The 26,819-nt window shown below is 37.3% G+C and overlaps 3 protein-coding genes across 3 annotated transcripts in view; 1 reads left to right on the top strand and 2 right to left on the bottom strand.

The window, feature by feature from the left end:
- TNFAIP6 (TNF alpha induced protein 6) overlaps positions 1-4,210 on the bottom strand; it is an 11,879-nt gene extending 7,669 nt beyond the window's left edge. Inside the window, exons 1-2 of the mRNA XM_053470948.1 lie at positions 4,026-4,210; positions 831-968 (exon numbers count right to left, since the gene is read on the bottom strand). Coding sequence (XP_053326923.1) covers positions 831-968; positions 4,026-4,125 — 238 coding nt within the window. The 5' untranslated portion in view covers positions 4,126-4,210. The remainder of the gene's footprint in view (positions 1-830; positions 969-4,025) is intronic.
- A 5,609-nt stretch (positions 4,211-9,819) lies between these two features.
- Positions 9,820-19,796, bottom strand: LOC128501473 (protein mono-ADP-ribosyltransferase PARP15-like). Its single transcript, XM_053470946.1, has 13 exons — positions 19,694-19,796; positions 17,028-17,271; positions 16,574-16,636; positions 15,959-16,135; positions 15,326-15,495; positions 14,224-14,344; positions 13,324-13,386; positions 13,073-13,249; positions 12,670-12,842; positions 12,046-12,088; positions 11,669-11,811; positions 10,700-10,874; positions 9,820-10,315 (listed from the first exon to the last, which is right to left on the bottom strand). The coding sequence occupies exons 2-13, from the start codon at positions 17,149-17,151 to the stop codon at positions 10,032-10,034; spliced, it is 1,713 nt and encodes a 570-aa protein (XP_053326921.1). The 5' UTR covers positions 17,152-17,271; positions 19,694-19,796; the 3' UTR covers positions 9,820-10,031.
- A 26-nt stretch (positions 19,797-19,822) lies between these two features.
- NMI (N-myc and STAT interactor) lies at positions 19,823-25,960 on the top strand. The gene is made up of 9 exons (XM_053470947.1): positions 19,823-20,040; positions 20,511-20,566; positions 22,254-22,412; positions 22,576-22,692; positions 22,843-23,005; positions 23,322-23,428; positions 23,674-23,860; positions 24,907-25,004; positions 25,706-25,960. Exons 2-9 carry the CDS (start codon positions 20,522-20,524, stop codon positions 25,889-25,891), a joined length of 1,062 nt encoding a protein of 353 aa, XP_053326922.1. The 5' UTR covers positions 19,823-20,040; positions 20,511-20,521; the 3' UTR covers positions 25,892-25,960.
- Positions 25,961-26,819: the final 859 nt, after the last annotated feature.

The raw sequence follows: 26,819 nt of genomic DNA, 5'->3' as shown, positions 1-26,819 counted from the left end.
TCTTCTTGGTGTTTAAAACGCGTCCTTTAATGTGGCTTGGAACACATAATTTTGTAGGAGTTGATTGGACTTCTTCCATCCTCCCCAACAGCAAATTGAACAAAGAAGAGTAAGATTGTTCAATGGCACGATTTAAACAACAACAACAAAAAGTGTTTATGTCCTATATATAATTATGATTATATTTTTAAAGAGCTTTAATTCTATAACATCCATCGTGCACTGCACATCATCACTATATCATAGGCCATTAAAAACCAGGATCTAATCCATAGATCTAACATGGAATTAAAGTTTTATACTATACACATGCACTTAAATGTACAGCTGAGTGGCACTTAACCCATGACAATAACCTTTTACTATATATTGCACACATGGGTTATAAAAGTCCCACTAGCAATGATATGGATGAAACGCGTTTATTTCTTAAGTATAGTCCAATAACATTTATTCAATCCCTTAGAACTAAATTGGCCACAAACTAATATTTCATTGCAGGGAAGTGAAATCATAAAATATTACCAATTAAATCACTATGGGAATAATTACACAGCCAGATTTGTTCCCCGAAAAGCTGGTAACCCTTCTTGACCACCCTGGCAATTGGCCAAGTCTCTTTGTTTATCCGAAACACAGTATCTATCTGCTTTGATCTACATCAGAATAAAGAACATAAAGTTCCATTTAAATAAAGCGTCACACTATAATGAAGAAATGTATTTCCAAACATTCACTGCTGATTTTCAGTAGAACCAATAAATGGAACCAATAACTAGAAACGACTCCAACCGGTTAATAGAATTCCAGTTGTAGACCCGGGACTTTACCTATTTTCCGGGCTTCCTCCAGTTGCTCGTAGGTTGCTAGCTTCCCCCCTTCATATTCACAAACTGCCTTGGCTTCTCTGTAGGTAAGTTTGTATTTCCCGTTTCGAGATTCTCGGTGATAGACCCCAGCTGCTTGCTCTGCAGATTACAATAAGATATTGTTTTAACGACATATCGGGCAATTTATTTTGCTTACCTCCAGCAGTGGAAATATGAGAAGGAGCCATAATTCCAGAAAGAAGAATTAGTTTCATTGGCACAGCGATGCTATTATTTTGCCCAGTTAAATACATGGTGTACGTAACATAATGTTTTAGCCTGTATTGCTTAAAATTCAGGTATGTGCTCTCTGCTCAGTCCTTTTGGTGTAGTTGGAAAGCGGTCATAAATGATTGTTGGGTAGCGTTAGATGGTGAGTATAAATGTTTATGAAAGAATGTTCCCTTCTTGGTTGAATAACTGAGCTGCATGGAAACTTTGCTAAGTAGATTTGAGCTCATTGTAATTATACCAAAAAAAAAAATCAGGGGGCTTTGTCAGGGATCATTTTTACTGAATTGGTTTTCAAAACATATGAGGCAATCTTTCCATATAATTAAATCTGGAAAGGTGAACATTAGCTGAAGTACATGTTTCTGAAGGTAGAAAAGAGCACTTGTAGACGTTGTTAGAATTTAGCCTCTGTGTATGGTGTCTCGGACTCAGGAAAGCTAATGTGTACATTCAGTTTTCATAAAGTTGGGACCGATGTGCCCCTATGGGGTGACGCATCTTGGCCAATGTTAATTAGGCCTAGGCAGCAGGTCCGCGGGGTGTCAGCCCTTCTGCTGCAAAACCAGGGACTGATCACATCTTCACCCGTAGGACTGCAAATATGACTTGACAAACAATGTCACACCTCTTATTTTAAGTCATTAAACCTTAAAATGTCAGTAGTTGGAAGGAAGTGATTTTCCATGGCGCATGGTCTTAAAGGCTCTTCTTGAGCAGCTTACAGCTCTTCAATACAGCAAAGTGGTGAATGTGTGAGTTACAAAGTATCTTGTATCATTACAATGATAGATATATATAAGTGGAATCCTAACATGTGTGGGACATCTTAGTTAGAAACACCAAGAAGATCTAGATAGAAAGATAGAACCTCCCAGGAGTTGGATGATTTTGATTAACTCTCTAATATTAGCAACCAATGTAGCACAATGAGGGTGACATCATTAACACCATTCTTGCGTTCTTTTCCGGTTTGAGTGTTCTCCTCTGTCTATGACACAGTGCTAAATTCTTTACAAATAAGTCAGGTCTTCTTCTGTCATATTACAAAAATGCCAAATATTAGAGGAAAAAATAGGATTTTTATGTTATAAAAACATCATGGTCGTTATGAAGTGTTCCTAAGCCTTGACTTATATGACTTTTGAGTAGCCTTTAATATAGTTGTATATTTTTGGGGATGAATGGAGTCATTTTGTAAAGTTTTTCTTAAAAAATGGTTTTGGAGATGACTGATTACTCTCCAATACTGGAAACTTTCATAGAGAGAACATCTCATGGGACAAAGGTTTTCTGAGGTCTAATAATTGTAGCCGTGCTTTATGCTGTCAATCATTGTACTTTTTTTTTAGTTACATTTTTTTTTCTGAAAAATTGAGGTTATAAAAAAAATGAACAATTTTGACATTTTTTACAGTAATTTTAACATGTTCCAAATACTAACTTAGTTTTCAGGGTCAACTTTATATAAAGTCGTTATCTTGGCGAGCTTATCATTTACCATATATAACCGGTCAAAAGCTAATTTAAATGATTTGTAATGGCCCATTGTACCAAATAGCACACCTGAACCACCTGAACGTTCGGTGCTGTGCAAAAATATCACCAACGTCTCTTGGACATAGATAGAGACAGTTTACCAAAATGTATACTTTGTGTTATAAGAATTGAAGCCAACTGGTGACACATGAGTTCTCGGTACTACGAAGGGATATCTCATATTATGGCATTACGTCGCTACTATTAAAAACACACACACACTCTTTTTATAACGGTGTTCTGGAATTCCCTACGCACTTATCTGTTATTCATGTGTTGCCAAAAATGTAGACAGTTCGAAAGATAACATTGTAAGTGTCATAGGTGAACATGGGGGAAGTCCGTCAGATTGAGAGGTGGTAGTCATAGAGCATGGGATGAGCTGCATTTGAACAATTGCTGGTTTACATCATTGGAGCGAAACAATGTTTAATTTGATGTAAAGCAAGACGTTTACAGGTCAACAAAGAACATTAGATAAAGCGTCCCATTTCTTCATAAATCTTTGGCAGGAAAGATGCAACTCCCACAATCCCATTTGGAGTCAAAGCATCTTGGCTTTTCTACTTTGCCAATTCTGTCGATCTGTGCCAAGGTCACCTTGTCCATAAGCAGAACTTATTTATAAAAGCATTGGTGACACAGGAGCTGGCCAGAAATGAATCTTACCCGAAGTTAAGCTAAACTTTATTAAAACTGTATTATTATCGCATCAGTCTCCTATTATCAAAAATGATCATTATAAACTTTAGTTTCAGAGTTAGTGTTAACAGGAATTGTGCAATTAATTGTTCCGAGGAACTGAATCCACATGTTTTACATTAATACCACATTTCAAACTAATACAGATACCGTGATGGATTACAGGATTACTAAAAAAAATATTTATATGCAGTAATCAAAAGAACGCCCAACCCATCACAAACTATAGCTATATACCCCAAATCTTTACATTCAATACCTTTTTTAAACATGTATCTTTTTGAATCTCGTCAAAAAAAGGCAACTATACAATTCAGCATTTAAAGCTGTTGTGTAACAATACCGTTTAATTTTCACATAGTTAAGACTGCTGACTTGTGACAATTACCAAATTGTATTTTTTAAACTATATTATTTACTGATTATTTCTGTTACCTACTGCATTCCCAAAGAGAGGTTAAATCATCGATTTTTTTCAGTACAGTCAGCTTAGGGGTTATATAGAACATAGTAAAGGCACGTCCCTTTAGGGTTAATAGAAACAACTAAAATCAGATTGCGCCTCGAGTATACATTTCTAGAAAAGATTAATTTCTAGATCCTTCAACACCAACACTACACTTAACCCCTGCCATTTAAAGGATTAAAAAACAAGAATGATTAATATAAAGGAATGTTACCTACCTAACCAGATGGAATTGTGTAGAACTCCATTCTTGAATCCCCATTCAAAGGTTTTATCTAACTGTAGGACAACCAAAAGTAAGAATATGACTTTTTTCATGTTCCAGTAATTTTAAAAAGGGAAGTCGTCCAAGAAAAAACCACTTCTGCATCTGACTGAATCCTTCTGAAACATCTGCTAAGCAGACCTTTTTAAGGGTTTTTTTTTTTCCCCTACTGTGAGTTCAGTGAGCTCGCACCAATTACACAGGCAGCTGTAGTATTTCACAATGAGAATGACGTCTGCATATATTAAGTTGGAAGATGATGATAATATTCTCCACCTGTCTGACTTGCCTTGTGGTTATAACCCAGCAGACACCATGGGAGGGATTCGTCAAACCTTTTTGTTGTTCTAAGTAGTCATTAACCTTTTGGCATTTTTTGTAGATCAGTTGGAAAAACGTTGTCTATTCTGTATGACTTTATCCTCTAAATTTCCATGTCCTGACTTTTCATAGAAAAATGTTGAGTGTTTCACGTATTATTCCATACGAAAAATCTACCCCAGCTTGATTGAACTTGATGTACTGGACTATCCTCCTAGAAGAAACCTCACCTCAGAGTCTAGTTTGAGAACCTTCTTAAAAAAAGTTCAAAATAAGAAAAAATGATCTAATATACTAAGAAAAAAAACAAAACAGTATAAAAGAAACAAGAGGGAGATAAATCCATAGGTGGCCAACCATGTTGCATGATGAAGACTTGATCAATTATCTTCAAGAAAGCAGAGAGAAGTACATAGAATGATGTTTTCTGTATATCAAGCACTGGTACCCCAACTTATAATGGTACTGGACTTATACCAAGCACATCATCAGTATCTTTCTTGGTTAATCGTATGTAAAGGTAAATTATAGAGAAGAATGGAGAAGAAGTGCAGATAAACCTTAAAGATGTCAAAAAAGATGAAACATTGACCCAAATATTGATGTATCTCCTGAAAACACTGACACAGCGGTGTGACTTTACTTTGAAGTCCTTTGGAAAATGTCCCACACTGTTGACAGTCATTGGTAGAGTTTATTAAATTTATATGTTTACATTAGTAATGAAAAAGCAGTATTTCTGACTTACTGTAGAACTGGCACATTTTCCATATGTTAGGATACTCCAAGGTGTTAAGTTTAAGTATGTTAAGCAAACAGGCATTGGCGGAACGCTCCTTTAATTATTTCCTTTTGAGTTTCTTTGGCAATAACCAATCAGTGGCTGCTCTTGTGTCACATGGCAATTAAATAATGATTCCAATGTTTTGTTTTAAAAATTAAAGAAATATTTATAGGAAAAATTATTTCTGGCATAGCATTAAGAATAATGTTTCTAATGCAGTATTTAGTGACAAAAGTCTTAAATTCAGATTAGTTGGAACAGCACCTGTTAAGACCGGATGTGTAATATAAAAATGTGAAAAATATACGTTTCAGCTTCTTTTGTGTGCATTTGCATGGAAATCATAGGCGTTTTTCTTGTTTTTCTTGTGATTTCATGGTTTTTTGGCGCTGTATGGCTTTTCATCATCATGTACTTTTTTCTTTTTCACAATAGATGGTTGTTTTAAAGTCTGTTTATCCTTGCCTTTAAACAGACACGCTGTAAGACTACCATGTCATTGGGGCGGTACGCAGGAAACCCGCAGCTTCCTTAAGATACAGAAACAACCAGATCAATTGTGAAAAACGACTGGGGATCTTCCATTGGGTGAGCAGACCAGCATCCCTGAGAACCCCACTGAATATTCCTTTGCAACTGTTCAGGAATGAATAACATGTTGTCTATATAAACTCAACATGTGAGGAAACAGCCTAATCGGCCATCGGCATAATTACAACTTGTGCAGCAACTCTTCCCCATGATAAGTTCAAGGAACCTACATTTTAACTGCCTGTTTGATGTCTGCAGTAGGACAAGATGTTACTAGTTAGATACGAGTACTCATGTTTGAAGTGGCAATAAGTCATAGATAGTTATAAGGATCAATTATGTTGGTTAGTAAGTGTTTAATCGTCCAAGCCAAAGAGGTAAAAATAGCAAAAACAAAACAAAAAACAATGTAAATTCTTCTGCAAAATAGCGAAAGATGGATAACAGCACTACGGGCATCATTTACTAAGCATTTCCTTCCTTTACTCAGCATCAGGAGGTAATGTGAAACGACACGTTGTAGTGGATAGGAGGGCTGGTTATTCCCATTCAGGAACAACTGACAAGATAAAAAGAATGGTTAGTGTAGCCATTCCAGGCTTTGCTTCACAAACTCCTCTCCATGTGACGCCCCGGTCTACAATAATTCTCATGCAGTAGATATATGTAAAGGGTTTAGTAATAGTCTCTGGCTTCAATGATTTTCTCTTGAATACTTTGAAAAGGTTGATTGCTAGCATGATGTTTCTTTGATTTAGCTCACACCTAGACTTCAGGTTGATATAAAGTTGAATTTGATTTCCCAGATTTATATGTGGAAGTGAGACCCTCTAAGTCCGCATGGATGACATCAAACAGTATTGTGTCCATGAGTTTTGTGGAGAACACCATGTGCCTGTCATGGAGCATGTATCTCCTTGGGTTCCTCCCGTTCCTGAGCAGATGTGTTTATACCTGACCCTGTAGGCTGTGGACATGCCCTTCCAAGGGCAGAATCATAGGTTATGGGTAGGTGGAACTGCCCTTAGCTCCTTCTACCCATAACCTGCTTGCTCTCCAACCTAGTTCTTCTATACCCAGTCTAAACTTCAGCGACCCTAAGTTTGGTCAATGCCCTCCCAACCTCTTACCTACACCCAGGAGAGAAGGATAAAAGAGGACAACTCTATTTTTAATATTTTTCTTCATATAAAAATATCAAATATTTGGTTTGAGTTTTATCCTGGGTGAACTGACCAGTACTGAATCTAAACACCCATTTCGAATGAATGAGAGAACACATAACAGTATACCAGAAGCCCAACTAATTTGCCGTCAACGAGTCTTTATCCAGCTGATAGAAACTACTTGTTACAGCAATATATAATACGTATAGAACAAGGCAGTGATTTATAAGACACAAGCCTCTGGAGAAATAACCTGTTACACAAACATTACGGCATCAGGGTGGAAGACCATACATCATCACTTAGTAAATTTCTCCTACCCGTTTGCACACCCTTCTGCGTCCGGTATTCTTTAAAGGGAATTACCGTTACACCCCATATACATTAGATGTCCACAGTACGGTCTGATTTATGGTAACATTGTTACAAGTTAATTCAGATTACTCATTCAACATTTATCATTTTCACGCCTCATATTGCTGCACATAATATTACAACGTATAACTTATCCTAAATCTGATTTTCTGTTACAAAACTGAATTAGTTCTTTTGGCTCCCTGCAAAATACTAAAGTTAACCATTTGTAAAACCACTCAAGTAACTTGATAACCGTGAGTCAGACGATTTTGCCAGACTCCGCGGTCATTGATCATGATAGGAAACCCATGGGCGTGAAATCCCGGTAATTATTTATATAGCAGGATTTCTGTTTGTTAAATAAGTACATAAGAATGTCTGAGATGACCAACTGCCAGACAGGTTACTTAAACCGTACAGTAATTCCCTGCATGAGCAATTTCCACTCTTACACCCTAATGATAAAACCTATCATCAAGTCTTTTTAGCGTCTCATGTCGTATAACTCATATAAAACTCATATCGGAACTGGGTGTTCCCTATAACTATAAATACAAATGTATCATCGTTAACGTGTATGAAGTTGATGAATTCACCGGCCAATCAGATCAAGTTACACTGTTCTGGGATGCTGAATGCGGTTGGCCGGATGCCAAAACGGCTCTTAAAGTTGGATGTTATAAATTAAACTCAAAGAGACTTCTAACGAGTTGATTATACTATACCGTGCAGTTTTTTCGTTGTTAACCCCTTAATGACAAAGCCTGTACATGTACGGGCTCAAAATGCATTGTTTTCAATGGGTTTTGGGACCACCCATTGTCCTTAAGGGGTTAAAAAAAATAAAGCCTTTAGTGAAAATACTTTTATAAACATTAGCAGATCTTCAGGGCGCTGTGTATAGTGTGGCTGCCAAATCATTCCTTTTAAAGAAAGACTTGAAGTATACACCGTCACACATAGCTGTTCACACATAGATAATATTTTCAATATTTTGAGTTGAATCAAGTTCACCCAGATGGCTACAATAACTTATTAAAGGGATACTTTAATGCATATGATAGCTGCGTGGTCCTTTTGGGGTGCCTTTCTGCAGAATCCACCCGTCTGCATTTGCCCCTTTGCCACCCCCAGTTATTTCCCATGCTCGAGGGGTGTTTAGCTGAAGACATCTACATACATTTGATATAATTACCGCCAGTCAGCGCCAGTACTGGATTGGGGAACGCCAGTCCCGGACTGGCCATCTGGCACATTGGGCTCAGTCAGCCGCTGGCTGGGAATACCCTATACTCACCTGATCTGCCATGCCAGGGGCAGACAGGGTGCTGCAGCGTGCGGCCCCCAACTACATGTGTGAATTAAGAATTTTTTTCACTGCCCTTTTTTTTTTTAAAATAACTACTTATTTTGGTATTTTTTTACGCATAAACACATAATTTGTTAATTTTTTCTGTTTAGTCTATGAAATGATGAGCAACCTGTTAATCTTCTCTCCAGAAAAAAATAGTTTTTTTCACATTAAAATGTTTCGGAAAGGGAGCCTTTAGTCGAAGTTGATACCTTCTATTGGACCAACACAGAAAAAGCTTTTAGGAATTCAGCGCTGTTTTTCTCAGATGGAAGCATCTTAGAAAAACTACACGTTGGAAAATAATGTTTAACCTTTCATATTATTGAATAAAATGTAAGTGTTCAATCTCATTTTAAAATAAATATTTCAACAACACTTTCCAAATGTAAAAAAAAAAATTCCGCTCGGGTTTAAGGAGATGATGACAAGTCAAGTTATTGTCAAGACGTGTTTGGGCTCTAAGCCATTTCATTTCTCGTCCATTAACAAATAATCTATGAGTAAAATGCTAAAACTTTGCCCAATACACACAAAATTAGACATTTATTTAAACTTAATCCATGTTGTCAACTTCAAAGATATTCATAAAAACAATAAGCATTTTCATAGTTTCTAGTAAAAAAAAAAATCTGGCATAGCATTTTAGTCGTTGTTTATTCCATGGGAACAGCCAAAAATGAACATGGAAAAAAATAATGCATAATAGAAAATCATTAATGGAATGTTAGCATTTCACAAAGATATTTAAGTTGTAAACATATTCCAAACCATGAAGAAGAATAAAGATAAAACGAATGGTTTTAAAAAGTATTTATTTTTTGTGTAACATCATAAAACACAACTATGAACCTATAATTTGACTTTATGCCGTCAAAAAGAAATCAAATTCCCTACAAATAAAAAATGCTATTTAGTTTCACTTTTTTAGGTGTGTACAATGCATTTATTTGGTGTTCCTAAAAATTGTTTTTTGGAAAGAACTTTTAGTTTATTTTTAAATGAGCTCTTTCCCGCTTTCCTTACGTGCTTATTTGACACATCTTCATGGACCATGTTGTCATTTTTTTTCTGTGATAATAAAAGTAGAGTTCTTTGGTATTACAATAGTCAGCATCTGATGTCACTTTTCACTTATAATGTAGAAAAGAATATTTATACAAATTGTAATTCTGCCGATGTGTTATGGAAGTAACAAAGTTTTAGGCCATCTCATACTGATTAGATGATAAATGATGATTTACTAATAAAGTGATAATGGGTCAAATTATACTATAGGAGTAGAATGTTAATCACATCTAAAAGGAGACGTCTTAGCTGAAAAATAAAAAAAAGGTGAAATGTTTCTGGTTTGTTTTTTTCTTGACATTTAATGCATTGATTTATTAACATCACACATTGGGAATACACCGTTGATTGTCTGTACTGGGTTTCCATCATGTAAGTTACTTATTTGAAAGTGATTAGGTATTCTGGATATGCATGGCAATCACCGTAAATGACAAACAGGGAGGGATCATTGACCCTATCGGCTGTAGTGTTAAAGAGAATAGTGGGGTTCTCTTGTGTTGCTGGAGGCTCTATATAGCTGCTGTGTCCAAGGCAAAATCTTCCAGTTATGACGGCAGCCTGGTAAACATATTTCTTGCCATTTTCATCCCTAACAGAATATAAGTCTTGGCAGGAGAGCGATGCGTCTCTTGCAAAGTACGTTCCTTTTCCAAAAACTGTGGCTGGAGGATAAAATAATTTTCAAATATAATTATAAAATAATTATGATTAAACAGTTTAAGCCTCAGAATCTTGAATATATGAATTTGGTATGTTAACGCAATAGCTAGTCTTGAGCTGTTTGGCCTATCGCAGTCCAATGGGGGCAGAGACATGGATGTTCCTCCATCCGGGGGCACCATTTTCAGGAAATCCACCCACTACTTCTTTTGTCCCCGCATTAAATACTAATGGGGATTTGTTATAGTAGGCACCTCTACCCCTTGGGATGTTGGGGCTCAGTTCTAACTGTTTCCCATTTGGTTCAGCCTGTGTGTTTGCAGTGTTAGGACCATTGCAGACGTTGAGGATCCAATGGTTTATTTTCAGTTTATTACAATACTTACCATTTTTGCCATTAAAACTTCTATTAAATCCATGATGATTGATCTTTTTGGTTGCTTCGTAAGTTGTGCCGTGATAAAGATGTTTTTCATTGTCCTGATATGGGTATTGAATGTCAACATGCAATTTATGGATTGCGTAACTTGCCCACAGCTTTGCGTTCTGAATCCTTTCGATCTATGGGAAAAAAAGTACAAAAATGAACATAGTTAAAAATGTGTAACTGTATCTAAAAGAACTTCCCCTTTAACCTCAGCCCGTCTAAGTATTCTTCCATTTCAGGACACTGCATGACCCTGGAAGACTCCCAGTACTCTCAGACTGTCCTTTTGAATACAGGGCACGTGTTCGCCCTAAAGACTATAACTGACTATAAAGACTATATTATGAAGTCTGAAAAACTGCCTTAAACAAATTGTAAACACTCTAGACAGAAACATACAGAGGCAGTTCAAAGCATGCAAGGCTTCTTAGTGCAATGTAATAGCCCAAAGTACAAACTACATATTAAATAAATGTTAGAATTTCATATTTTGGCCAAGTATACTGGGCCTGGGGCCTCGGGTCTTAGGGGTGCCAGCCTATAACGGGCAGCATTTGCTCTACTGATAAGTCAGATTTAAATATAAATTCAATATTCTTGTGTGTTTTGTGGATAAATGATTTTTGTTTAATTAGTCATATTTATTATTTATGTTTTCACAACGTTGACTCTCGGAAGTAGAGGTTTGCGAGGCGGCCAGTTCCTACACGATCCAAGCCTTACACGGCATTCACAAATGGAAAGTCGTAACGGTCAAAGTACTAAACATGTGAATTAACTGTTTTGGCCTTGGCTTGAACTCGTTCCCACTTGATAAGTTGTGTCGAGCCAGGTGTTGGGCTCAGGTCTTGGTGGCCATAGTCAAAGGCCATAGTCAAAGGTCAAAAAAAGGTTTGTTATGTCCCTTTACACAATTGACTGATCTTACCGATATCAGCTTAACGTTCTTGTTTTTTGCTGACATGAAATTGTTTGCCACATTTTTATACTCGGCAGAATCCTTGTGCAGGATAACCGACATATAGTTGTTCTGACCCATGTGCTTCCAGTGGTCTGGGCCGCCAATCAGCCCTAAATGAATAACACGGGGAGTTATTTGATGGGCAGATTTCATTATTTCACATAATAAAGTTTTGGGGCTGTATAAATAAAAGAATAATAATAATAATAATACTTGGCAAGCTAAAGTTTTATATTTAATTATATTTACAATTGTTTTCAAAATCATTTTGAGAATGTAATAATTAAATTTTTTTTCAGTATTCTTTTCTGTATTTAAATCAAATAACCATTCAGATGATTTACCTTTATTTACTTTAACCATTATATCTGCTTTCTGCTGGGTTTCCTAAAATGAAAAAAAAAAAATTACAATAAAATGTTATTTATTTATATTTACACGATCATGGAGTGCTATTTTACAGATGATTTTAAAAGTTTTAGTGTGACCTTGCTAGCGGAGAACACAATATATTTAGAAATGAGCTTATGCACATCTATTAACCCCCTAAGGACAATGGGCAGTCCCAAAACCCATTAAAAACAATGCAATTTGAGCCCGCACGTGTACGGGCTTTGTCATTAAGGGGTTAATCAATCAGGGTTAGCACGACTGACTAGACTCGACAGAGGTCACATGGAAATTCACTAAAATGAGAGTTGTTTGTGAGGGCATGCAAGTTTAAATTTAGTAAATTTCAATTTGTGAATTTTTTGGCGAACTTATGTCCAACTTGTGTGAGTTTGCTCACATTTTGCTAAGTTTCTTGTCGGAATTTATTAAACAGAGGCAAAAGTTTTTTAACAAAGATGTGCTCAAAAGCAACAGTTACGTTTTGTCACTCTCATAGGGTTTTTCGTCTGGGGTAAAATAAACATTTCAAAAATATAAACTTAATGATGTAATCTAGTCTAAAAAAACTGTTTTACCTGAGAGTTTCTAATTTCCCTTTGGAAAACTTGTGAATAAGCTTTTTGGATGTTTTCATTGAATGCAATTATCAAGATCTTATTGAAGCTTGAAACGTTCATTTTTGATAGAGATTTCTTTATGCCATCCAATATTCCTTGAATTGATTGTTCAGGATCAAGACGAGCTATTCCTGTGAATGAAAGTGATTTATAGCTATAGTTTTTGTGATATATAAGAATTCTACATACATTTAATATTTTATATTCCTGCCGATTATTTCTCTTTAAAAATGGGGTCTTGCTGAGAAATTATCAGGGAATTCATCTAGCAAAACCTTGAAATGTCCTTCAAACTGTAAATGGTTCCATTTCTACTTTACCCCACTGGTCCTATAGTCCTATCGGGCAAATGGCTTCATACCTGTTCCAATGGCTGGCAGTGCAATAGTTTTGAATGATTTTGTATGACATTCATTTAGGATTTTTTCCAATGATGGAGCGAAGGCAGATATGCTTGTTGGTCCGATGATATGCATGATATTTTTACTTTTCAAATCCCCGCCGGTTGTTACCAAAATGCCATTTTCTGGCATTGTGCCTGTAAAAAGAACATCAAATAAGTATCCGAAGCATGAGGCAACTTAATTATCACTATATTTAGAAAAGATATACCTGAAACTGAGCATTCATCGACGACGCTGCTCCCTGCTGCTGACAGTATGGCCCCAGAAACACCTGAAGATACAATTTTATTAAAAAATAAGGAATTCTGCAGGAATATGGCAGGTAAAAGCATTCTAATGCAATGTGGCCTCATTATTATTGTAGCAAATACAATAACAGAACATTCTGTAGGTTGTTGTGTATGGTAAGACAATGTGTTGTACAAGAATCACTTTTTCATAAGTAATGACATAAGAAAGAATTATTTGGCCAATCTTCATCTTCCAATTGACCCGAAATAGGGCTAATAGGGTTTGGTTAAAATCTGATGATAAATTCTAATGTAAAAGGGAGCATGTGGTATATCAAACTAATGCAGATCGCAAGCTAACGTTCATTACCCCAAGTATTTTCTTCCATTTGTATCAATTGATCAAGAATTATAAAGACCCTATGACCCCTTTTCCTGATTGCGTATGTACATAGCATCTGCCCTAGTTGCCCTGTGCAAAAGACACCCTGGCCCAGCAAATACTTAAACTAATGCATATTCAAAGTGGATCTTTCACTTTTCCAAGTACTAAATTTTATCATACATGACTTTTTTTAACAGTGTGTACAGATTGTATATTAGTAATTCACCCTATTTGTATAATAAGGGAGCGACAACTTTTACTTTCTGTTTAACTCAACAGCACTGGAGTGAACTTGACAGCAACTTGTGTAAGTAAGCTCAGATGAGTGCTTTCTTGTTACATTGTTGATAAACTTCTATATCTTGAAGTGAATAGACCTGCAAGAGCCATAGATTAACACGAGTCTCTTAAGATTAACCTTGTTACTTGTTATCTAATTTGATAGAAGAAGCATAACTCAGTTTAGTAAACTTTTTTCACTGTTTACACTTACCGACACGTTGGTCCAGGGTGTCATTTGTTAAATTCAGAATGCAGTCCACGGCTTGCTTAGTGATGTCACCCAGAACTAATTCCACAATTGTTCCACAGATTGTAAGGCTCAAATTGGGGTTCTATATGCAAATAATTAACATAAATGAACTAAGAAAGGGCATATAGTTACACAATGGTGTTTGTTAACTAAAGTTCCTGGTGTTGTGTCGGGTTCCCGGGGAAATTATTAACTTTCATGAAATTATTAACTTTCATGTTTATGAAAATCTGAATCAGTTCTCCTGGACGCGGCAACTGATGAACAGGACTTCACGGCATCTTAGGCCCGACTGGATTTAGTGGAAGTCAGTGGGCAACAAATACAAAATAATGAATGTAATGACTTGCCATAGTTTCAGTTACCTAAGAAACAGAGAGAGATTAAGATCCCAAAAGCCCTAGATGTAACATAAAATTAGGGGCGCTCTAAAGCAGTTGTCATGGAATTGGTATCTCTGTCACTAACAACTTTGTGGAAGGTATAGCCGACCCTTTCCATATTCTAAACACATTTGTGGGAAAGGCGCAGCGAGAATGTGCAGCCCTACAGAATGTATAGAAAGGGGATCTGGTGCAATGTTTAAAAAAATAAATAAAAAAAAAGATAGTAAAAGAGGGCTATGTCTTTAAGATTTTAGAGCATGTGATTATGGATGCGACTTTTGGACCTGGTGATGCATATATATATATATATATATATATATATATATATATATATATATATATATAATCTGACTAATGCATTTAGAAGTAATTTACGTATGCAATTAATTATATAAACTTACAGAAACTGCTGTTTCTGTAAATATTATATTATTGTGACTTTTATGGCTGTAGAACACTGTGATAAACTCATACCCATACATTCAGAGCTCCTAGAAAAGAGGGGAGAATGTTGGAGCCGAGGGATTATAGGGTCTTGTTCTTCCTATAAAGGTATATATGTTATGACGACAGGATTAAGAAGCTTGTGTTAACATGTTTCCTCTACTTTGACACCGCTTCGTGAATGATTGTTAGGACATGGTATGAAATATAATAACTCTTTAGGAGCAGAATACCTGAAGCTTTGTGATTTCACTCTTCATAAATGCTAAACATCCTTGGTAAATATTCTCAGTGAAGGTAACAATTACAATCTGTGTAATGTGTGACATACAATCATCCAAGTATTCTCTAATGCCCTTCAACAGGGACTTGATGGACTCATCTACACTTAAACCAGCCAGACCTGTAAGGGAAGATAATATATATATCAACACAGTTTTCTATTTTGTTGCGTTATTAAAGAATTCTGCAAGGAATTTAGGCGGTAAAGTAAAGCAATTTGTCATCTACTTCCATCCTACCAGTTTCATGGCCAATATCGATATGCAAGTTCGACACAACCCGAGAAATTACCATGGTCCTCATCTGGTCGTACTTAGTTAATATCCCACAAAGGTGATTTACTATTGACAAATACCAGCTGAGCCACACTTGTGTACTTTAATTGCAGGGGCGGAAAAAATATTGGCATTCATTAGTACCTTTCAGAGCCTGCAAAAAAACTTTTTCAACAGCCCTGGTTTACAAATCAGTCATGGAGTCGGAAAAAGGTCAACAATGGTCCAGCAGCTCCAGGAGTTGTGCCGTATGGAGCCATTCCCTGAACCAACAGGAGGGATAATACATGTGGTGAGCTCCGTGTTTACCTGTTCCAAGTGCTGGGAAAGCAACTGTACACAGATCATTTTTATCACATTCTCCAAGTACTTTCTTCACTGCATTCACAATGCTTTGGGGCCTTGTTGCGTGGATGACATGAATTACGTGTTTGCACGGGAGGTCACCAGCTCCAGTGACAACAACATCGCCATGAGGAAGTTTTCCTGGAGTGAAACAGAATTAAAATTTAATGTAAAAAAAAACCCAATACTTCTATCAAGGTGTCCTGTGCAGCCTTATGCATTCTACAACCTTCAGGAGAGCATTGGGTCGATGCTCCCTTTGTGAACCTGTTTTGCACCACCGATTGAATGGTTGAAGTCAACGGGAGAGTTTTCTATGCATATATATATATATATATATATATAGACTCCATAACAGAAAACTCTCACTGAGTCAGCGCTGGAATTAAGTGGTTGTAAGTAAGGGCCGAATCACACTTCAAAGCCAAGGATCCTGCAGAATCCCTCTAGGCATTTACAAAGGTGGTCCATATAATGTATATGTATGCGGGTTAAAATGGAAATAAGATGTAAGAAATGGCTTACTGATTTCTTGTTTTCACTTATTTGCTTACTGGAAAGACATCAGTGACATCATACCTAACTGTTTGCATTCCTCTCTCAGACAGGTTCCACCAGCAGCAAGAATTGCTTTAGATATACCTGTCAAACAAAACAGAATTACTATAAAAATAATAAAGTTTATAACAATAAAAATGACACTTCACCATATTGTATTCCCAACAAGGCGACTTCAGAGAAAGGAGCAAAATGAATTTCCAAATGATTCCCACATGCATTATTTATTAATTATATTTTATTGTGTTCTTATGTATGCAAATTACTTTTTAATCGTTCACTTTTGATTGATGCAACTTTCCACCAGAGTGGCAATGCTATGTTGCCTATGATGATGTTAATGTTATTGTGAGCCTTTCAGATTTCTTTGTGTTTGCGAAGTGGGGGACTCAATGTTTCTCCATCAAAATAATGAATATTAAAGTACATTGTAAGTATGCTTTACCTGGAAGAAAAAGAATATTGAAAACCTTACCAAGTTCCTGGTCCAGTGTCGAATTATTTAGGTTTACCAAGGCATCCACATTTTGCTTGGTTATGTCACCATTTTTCAACGTCACCAGCACTTCAGATATGACCAATTCACACGTTTGGCTCATCCTGGAAGAAACTCCCTTTAAACTGTGGCCGGGCACAATGCTTATAGAAAGACGACGATGTCCTTCGGCTGTAATCTTGCCGGTCTATCTCTAGAAGCAAGTGGGTTCTCAAGCTAGACCCTGTCGTTTTAAGAAACCATATATTGCTATGTTAATACATACTTTTATTAACATTCACCACTTAATACTTGTTTTAGCACATGGGCTTCTGTCAATAAGGGTGTCAGGAACCTATTTTTCGCTGCCTGAACCATGGCTTTTTTATACCTGTGGCGTTTACATCTGCGACCACTAGTGGCCACCCTCCGCCCTCTGGAGCACTCAGAACTCAGGTGTGCCTTGTTACCTGGGTTGAGCCCTAGCAATACATCCAGCTGGGCCTTGTTACCTGGATTGCCCTGCCTTGCCCTTCAGTCAAGGCCTTTGTATTGAAGTCTATGGACCTTCCTGCTGTGGCTCTGCACCTGTACTGTTCCTGGTTCCCTGCTATTGTGTCCTTCCAAGTGGACTCCCTGCTATTGTGTCCTTCCAAGTGGACTCCCTGCTATTGTGTCCTTCCAAGTGGACTCCCTGCTATTGTGTCCTTCCAAGTGGACTCCCTGCTATTGTGTCCTTCCAAGTGGACTCCCTGCTTTTGTGTCCTTCCAAGTGGACTCCCTGCTATTGTGTCCTTCCAAGTGGACTCCCTGCTATTGTGTCCTTCCAAGTGGACTCCCTGCTTTTGTGTCCTTCCAAGTGGACTCCCTGCTTTTGTGTCCTTCCAAGTGGACTCCCTGCTTTTGTGTCCTTCCAAGTGGACTCCCTGCTTTTGTGTCCTTCCAAGTGGACTCCCTGCTTTTGTGTCCTTCCAAGTGGACTCCCTGCTTTTGTGTCCTTCCAAGTGGACTCCCTGCTTTTGTGCATTTTGTACCCTTCCAAGCGGGCTCTCTGTCTGTTGTGCCCTTCCAAGCGGGCTCCCTGCCAAAAGACTTATTACCTGTATTTATTTTGCCATACGTCCGGTTACTTGCTTAGACTATATTACCCTTATTTGCTGGTCCTGTTATATACATAATATACACTGCTTTACCTGGATTTCTGTTTGTGGTATCTTTGTTTGCATAATCATGCACCGTGGGTTACATACTGAACCCCAAGTATCCCCTGCGCATGGGCTCCTACCTGACCTGATCACCCGAGTCCTGACAAAGGGCATCTATCTATCCATATCTATCTAAATATCTATCTATCCATATCTATCTATCTATTCAACTATTTCTCTCTCTCTCTCTTTATGCTAAATTGTAAGTGACCTGATACATTAAGTAAAAATAATTATTGAAATACTAAATAACAAACTGTTACATAGCACTTTACAAATTGAAATTGTCAAAGACAAATAGATACATAAAGTAAGAAGTCTTCTGCTTTCCACCTTGTTATCCACTTATGTCATAGTATAGGATACTTTTAGTTTCATTTAACTGCAACACATACATCCTTATGACTATGACTCAGTTATGTGGCACTAATGAGACCTGGTTTGGAAAGTTGGAAAACATCCATAAAGATATTTTTACCAACTACTTTTAAGGCAGGGCTTTCCAACAGGGCTTCCAGCGTCTTGGTATTTGTCAAATTAGCATGCAATAAAATAGCTGGTATTGCGTGTTATTAACAATTTCTTGTGTGTCATGGGCTATTTCGTAGGAGCTGAAAGATTCCACTGAGACTACATCAACGTTTGTTGAGTATATGGCCATATGGCAACTAGCTTCTGCTACGTAACATGGAGGTCAACCATTAAAACTTTCTGGAATCATCTTTTTATTCGTTCTATACTTTTCTGATTCACGTTGACATAGTATCATAGTTACACAGTTAATTAGGTTGAAGAAAAACATTTCATACATCAAGTCCAACCACAAACCCATATTAGTTGATCCAGAAGAAGGCAAAAAATCCAGTAATGCCATCTCAAAGGGAAAAAAGAACCCTTCTCGACTACAAGGCAAGATCGACATTACCTTAACTGCTTTAATGTATGCATTTCAGTCAATGTTTACATATAGATATTGATGACAGAAATAAAGTTTTACTTATTAACACTTTAAGATGATGTAATGTATTTCACAAGCTTTCTTGAATTTGTTTACCATGTTTGCCTCGGGTACTTGCTGGAAGAAGTATCTATCTACCACCATTTCAGTACCATACAATTTTCTCACATTACGCCCACCCCATCTTATAAAGTCTTATAACATAGTCTTGTTTTATATTTTTATGATAATATAGGGTATACACGCTATATGGGCACACAATAGAAAATTAAGGCAAGTATATGTATTCAAATAAATTATTTAAGTGGCCCCTGGTGTCTAATACCCTAAAAAAGTAGCCTATAAACATAAAGCACTGGGGACCCCTGTTCTAGATATATTTTGGGGCAACGTACAACAAACAAAGAAAAAAATTACAACCTGTGGTCACAATGTATCAATGCAAAGTAATCCTACCCCGAAATGACCCCACTGCTCCTGTTGCCTCCATCCTCCAGACTTACCTGGCTTGCAAACGGTTGCTTTCCCAGTATCCCTCGGGCTGCGCCCCAAAGATATGAAACTTCTGTTCCGGGTATTGCTCTTTAAATGAACATCTGGCATTAGTGAAAAGTAAAAGTGAAAGTCGGGCTTGGCTGGGAGGTTTCGGTTTCTATTCATTTTCCTGATGAGAATAAGGGTGTGACGATACAAGGAAGCAGAGCCGTCCTTTACCCCCGACACCCAGCGGCCCGTGAATTCACGTTATTAACCTTACTGTAACTTTGAAATCAATCCCTTTTCAGAGTTAGAAATATTCCGTTGCACTGAAGACAAAATCTGGGAATTTAACCCTCTTACTACATATAGGGTGAGTAATCAGGCAGTGCGAGCGCCTTTACGCTCTCTATACGTTACTTCTTCTCTGTCTGAACATGTATTTTTACCACCGATCCACAACATGTATACTAGCGTGACCTAAACCGCTTATGAGGTTTCGGCCCCTGCTTGTACCTGCTCTACGCTTTCACCTTCTGTGTTTTATCATGATTGATGGTTTGTAATTCATTGTCTACATAAGAAGGCTATTGTCGCCTCCATTATATATATATATATGTATCTATACTGCTTTTCAAAGGTTTGGGGTCTCTTAGCTGTTTTCATGGAAAACAAGAACATTTCTGGCTGTAACATAATTGCAAAATGGTTTTCTAACGATCAATTAGCCTTTTAAACTTAAACTGGGATCAGCGAACACAACATGCCTTTGGAACACAGGGGTGATGGGAGTGATAAAGGAGTTATCCCTTGTATTTGATATTTATCCTTTTCCTCTTTCAGATTAAAATAATATGGATACCTTAAGTAACCTGAAAGAAGAACATGAAAAATGGAAGGTACCTCATATCAGTTGAATATATATATATATATTATATATAATTCATATCAGAATTTTCTGCACATAGGCTGTTCCCAAGGCGGTGGTTTTAGCAAGTTAAAAAGGTTATATTTCATCTCTGTCCGACGGAGCGCGATTTATTTCTCAGTGGCTTTAATGATATTACAAACAATGCCGTGCTTACCCATGTACTTGTATTTATCCTCTACTATCTGCGAGGCTAATTATCCTAAACTAAATTGATGCTGTTTTAAAGGTAAAGGGTAATCACACATGGAATATTGATTTATTTAGATGTTTCTTCTGTTCATTAACTTCGCATTTTATTCAATAATAAACTAAATATTAACATGAAACAAAAACTGTCTGCGCTTCTTACCCTAATAAAGTTGGCAACAAATATATAAACATAATATAAATGAGAGGTTTTGGTTATATGAATTGGCCAAAGCATAATTAAGCTCACCCGCCACGTCAAGGCACACTCTCAATAGGGTGAGAACCTACTCTCACCTCCTACATAGTGGGCACACAAAGCAGTTTATACTGCTACCAAAACCTTATTAATGTGTTGGGGGAGGTGCAATTAAACCTCCTCCCTATTAACCCCTGGACAGCAAGCTGCAACCAGACTGATGAGGAGCCAACAACCTCAAATACGTGCAAACAGGGAAAAGAAAAAATGTCGGTGCGCTAAGCTAGTCACAGGCTCAAATAATACAAATGTGTAATACGAGGCCTACCAAACAGGTGTAAGCATGCTGCAAAACAGTGTATTGGCTGTACAATGTATACAAAAAAACAAAAACTGTCTGCGCTTCTTACCCTAATAAAGTTGGCAACGAATATATAAACATCTTGGGTAGGCCTCGTATTACACATTTGTATTATTTGAGCCTGTGCACGTATTTGAGGTTGTTGGCTCCTCATCAGTCTGGTTGCAGCTTGCTGTCCAGGGGTTAATAGGGAGGAGGTTTAATTGCACCTCCCCCAACACATTAATAAGGTTTTGGTAGCCGTATAAACTGCTTTGTGTGTCCACTATGTAGGAGGTGAGAGTAGGTTCTCACCCTATTGAGAGTGTGCCTTGACGTGGCGGGTGAGCTTAATTATGCTTTGGCCAATTCATATAACCAAAACCTCTCATTTATATTATGTTTATATATTCGTTGCCAACTTTATTAGGGTAAGAAGCGCAGACAGTTTTTGTTTCTTGTATACATTGTACAGCCAATACACTGTTTCTTGCAGCATGCTTACACCTGTTTGGTAGGCCTCGTATTACACATTTGTATTATTTGAGCCTGTGACTAGCTTAGCGCACCGACATTTTTTCTTTTCCCTAAATATTAACATGTCTATTTTTTTTAAGCATTCTTACAGCATCTGTAATGTGTAATACCTGCCTAAAACTTTTGCACAGTAATATATATATATATATATATATATCTATCAATCTATCTATCACGGTGATGTATTTGTTAGCGCTATGGGACATGAGGCCAAATTTCGGAGGTCTGCCTCAGAAGGTCAAGCACAGCATTCTCTGATCTCTCCAACTGCCCCTTTGAGTAATAGGGTGATCTGCCCCTGGAGAATCAGGACCGGGGTCGCTGCGTAGGCATCCTAGGGCAGAATAGACCTCTGCCGCGATGACTTGCTTCTCTCTCTCTCTTGCACTCTAGCAAGCTGTTCTTGAGGAAGAAAAAAAGAAATCGGAAGCACTGATCAGAAAATGCGATGCTGATGAGAGAAGGCGAGAAGCTGAGCGCCACCTGGAGTCACTTCTCGCTCGGGAAAGAGAGATACAAGAAAGAATGAGAGCCCAAGAAGAAGCTTATTCTGTAAGACGATTGTTGCAAGTATCCCTTTTTTTATAGTTATCGTAGAATTATTACACTTTGCTAGTTGGAACGTACATTTTGCTGTCTCGCCACTGTGCTTGACTATATATTTATCCAGGCTTGCTGAGAATGTCAACATTTTCAATATTTTTTATTTTTTAAGAAAAGAATGGAAGAGTTAAGGAAGAAGAACAATGACCTGAAGAAACGAGACACAGATCTGACGATGAGATTAAACGAAGCCACGGAAACTTTCATCAAACTGGAAGAAGAGCTGCAGGTCCGGACAATCGTCGCGTTCCTTTCCTTGCTGGTCGTTTTATATATTGCTGAATATATCGCTCATTTGACGTGTTGTTCTGGGTTTTTTTTGCGTTAATTGCTCATTTCTGGTATTTTTTTTCTTCTGTTTACGGTTTGTCTGCCACAGGTTGAGAACAAAGTAGAAGAAACTGATATCAATTTTGTTGGGCCAAGTAAAGATCCCCCGAAGAATGAGAGTAGCGACATTTCGTACAAGTTCATGGCTACCGTAAACAGACCCTTTGTGTTGCAACCCGGTCAGGCCCTTCTGACGTTTGAAAACGAGCTAGGTTGGTAGTGGGGCATTTACGGGACTGTTGCCCTAAGCATTACCCACAGCAATGCCCTCCTAGCTGGGGTATTTATCTGACACGGGGCAATGACCCAGCTGCCCCTCTATAGCTTCCGTCCTCGCTGCGGAGGCTTTTAAAGTTTATAGATTCTGGGCCAGCGTGGCGTAAATGGGCCGGTTGGAAAGATCAGGGATCGCCCTTGTCAGGAGGGCCTGATCATCCAAGATGGCGGTGGGGGTCACTCTCCTTGACCTGCTGCCCTAGTGTAATTCATATTGATAAATTTTCCTAATTTTTCAATTTTTTAATACAGTTGCTAAAAACATAATCAGAAAAAAACAGTTTACGCTCAACTTTGAAGGCACATCCGTAGACGCAAGAGCGCTTCCGGTCCATCTCAATAAAACAATTAAATTTGAGGTAAGATTAAATCGCCTCTGATATCGATTTTTAGATTTATAAATTTTTTTATCATGTTGCTAACATTTAGCATTTTTTTTCAGTTGTATTTTAATAATCATTTTCTACATTAAAAAAAGGCCAATGTTCTGCTCAAAATACAAAATAAACATTCTGGGGGTTTGTGGTTTTGTAATCGTGACACATTGGGTTTGAAATATCGATTTATGGATTTTGTTACGAAAAATTTCATTTTTTTTTTTCAGATCGACACGAATATTTCTAGCAAGCAGGTCCGTGTTGTCAATCTACCCGCCGATCTTCCGGCCGAGTACATTAAAGATAAATTGGAACTAAAGTTTTATAAATCGGACGTCGGCGGAGGAGAGATAGAGGAAGTGGAATACGATAGCGATAATCATTCTGCCGTAATTACATTTCTAGACGACGGAGGTGCGTGCCGCGTTTCTGAAGGGGAATTTCACCTGAACCCTGTGCTGGGGAATTCATTTACTTTATTACTATGTAGACGACGCACTTTGGCGAGCATTCTAATCAGTAGTTAACAAAGCTCACTTATCGTCATACATAAACTGTTAAAAAAAGCATATTTTTAGTTAAGAAATAGCTAGTTTTAATAAATAACTTATCTCTAAAGGAACTGGATAAAAAAACAACATTTGGAAAGTACCGGGCTTTAAGCCAAAAGCCGCTGTACAAATTCTTTAGAACTCAGAGCAAGAGTGTTATAAATTACATACATTCCAACAGGCGTTCATACACAGAAGGACAAAATGGCGTCTCTCAAAACAAAATGGTCTCTTAACCCATCATTCACCAGAGCCCCCCCACATCATTCACCAGAGCCCCCCGCAGTCCATATCTTTCACAGACTGGATTTCATTTTGGATCTAAGGTTATACTGTAACGGAAGCAGAATTCTGTCTACCCATTTTTGGACGACGTATCGCCTTTACATATTATTCCATATTATTACTAATAATTATATTTGTATTTTATCTCTCATCTGCTGTGGAATGCACACGTGACACAACGCACACATTCTATAAATATGAAATAATTTTTGTGCTTTTTGTGGGGGGGCTCTGGGGAGAGTGATGAGAATAAAATGGGACCATTTCTCATAGTTCTACTTAAACAATTTTAATTTGCGTGGCAGTAGAGGCAGAAATTCTGATACAATCATTTTTAGTGGCCACAGCTAAGAAATATATTTTATTTAGCGCTTTGGTGTTTTTTTTTTTTTTTTTTTTTTTTTTTGTTACCGGTGGAAAAATGGAGATAATAAATCACCGGCAATGACTCAGATAGAATTAATCAGTTTCTGGGAGTAATACTGGATTTTATACAATAATAACTAACTAGTTATGCGTTTGTCAAATCTTCCTCGTGCTGTCGAATTTGTAGAAATATACTACATGATATTAACAAAGAATAGCAACATATCACATAATGCATATTTATATTTCATCCTGAAGTGGCACAAAGAGTCGTAAAACAAAAAGAACATCAGTTATTTCCGGGACATGAAGTTACGGTGGAGCCCTGTGTCCGGCACGCCTTGAACAAGTTGCAGGTACTTCTTCCTTTTTATTTGTTCTGAATCTTCCTCGTTTAAGACAATTATATTGCAGACTGGCTAATATACACGGATTATCCGACTTGGAGAACCTGGAGAAAGAGACGGATCCACTTAAATTAGCTTTCAATAAGTGACAGTGCCCAATGCCTTACTAAAATCTAGATAATTATTTTCATTAAGATATATAACAAAATAAGTTTTTCATCACAAAAAAAAAGAAGTAAAAATATGTATTTGCAGAGCATTTAAACTTACAATTTTTTTTATATGAAATTGTTTCCCATTATTTCATCTGCTTCTTATGTCAGACTTACTGGCTTGTAGTTACCAGACTGTCAATTTTTTTTTACAGTGGTATTACATTTACCAAGTTTCAATCATCTTGAGTCACTTACTGTCAATATTGATTGATTCAATTATTCTACTAATAATATTAGTACTAAACTCATTTAAAATTTTTAGATTTACTCCACAGGCCCAATAGGTTTACCTAAAATCCCTGTAAATCTATTTAAACCTATTTATTTTGTTATGTTTTTGTTTTGTTATTTCTATATCTGGTCTTTAGTCTATATGCCACCTGTTTTATTTTTCTTCTTTACTTCTATATCTGTCATGCATATCGTTATCTCTTTATTATTGTAACTGTTGAAATATAGTCGGATGAATTCATATATAAGACCTTTTCTTTGCAGTTGTTCTCCGATGTTTCCCAGAGAACAGTTCTTTTGACGGGTATTAATGGTATCAAGGACACGGAAGAGAACATTCAAGATGAAATAGAGATTTACTTTCAGAAACCAAGTAATGGAGGTGGAGAGATAGAATCCATCGTCTACACTCAGAATAAGGAGAGGGCCGTTCCCTTTGAGCAGGATTAAATTTCTGAATGATACGCATTATCTACTTTTATTTTAATGATAATTTTGCTGCAAAGGAATAAAATGCCATAGAGGAATTTTTTGTATGTTTTATTAAGATGCCCGGTGTGATATTCCTGGTCATACTTTAAAACCAGCGGCCGCCTGATGACCACGTAGCACGTGGCCTCACACACCAGCCATCGCTCCTACCTATGTCATAATCCTGTGATGACCAGTCCGGCCCTGGTAATCATATATTAATATATTGTATCATAATAGTTCTTATAACCCGGCCGTCCTACTTAAAACATAACAACCATTTGATTCCCTGTCTATTTTGTCAGCAGGCTGTGTTTGGAGCTGTTTAATGTGAAAGTTCATCTCATGGAAGCTGAGACAGGTGCTGAGGATAGGTGGTAGCCTGTGGCAGAGCCAGCATTAATAACTAATCGATATATTGTCCTCAAGTTATTTCCCTTTTCCACAGCCCATCCTTACAAAGCCTACAGAGTCAACAGAAAATTAGCAACTTAATAATGGGGGGCTTGCAAATCATGAGAACTAGAAGTAAAAAGATACTTCTCCCCATGGTATAGACTCTGGTCGCTGATTTTATAGGTTAGCTTTAAATAATATGATAATAATAACAATAATAATAACAATAATGATAATAATAATAATAATCATACAGTTATGATGGTGCAGTTAGCTCTATATCCACACGAGGGCACTCTAGGACAGCTTTCTAAGTCTGCTTACTAAGCCATAAGAAATGTTGCTTGGTGATACCTGCAGTGAGCTTTTGACAATAACAGGTTTCATATGCCGTGATTTGTAGCATTAGAGTTCAGGGCTGTACTTTTTATTATTACAGACACTGTAGCGACTTCTTCTCTTTGATGATCCATTCTATACGCTTCTGGAGTGCTCTACAGATGATTAGAGG

This window comes from Spea bombifrons, chromosome 7 (genome assembly GCF_027358695.1).
Source record: "Spea bombifrons isolate aSpeBom1 chromosome 7, aSpeBom1.2.pri, whole genome shotgun sequence".
Taxonomy (NCBI): Eukaryota; Metazoa; Chordata; class Amphibia; order Anura; family Pelobatidae; genus Spea; species Spea bombifrons.
This window is presented reverse-complemented; position numbering and strand designations above follow the sequence as displayed.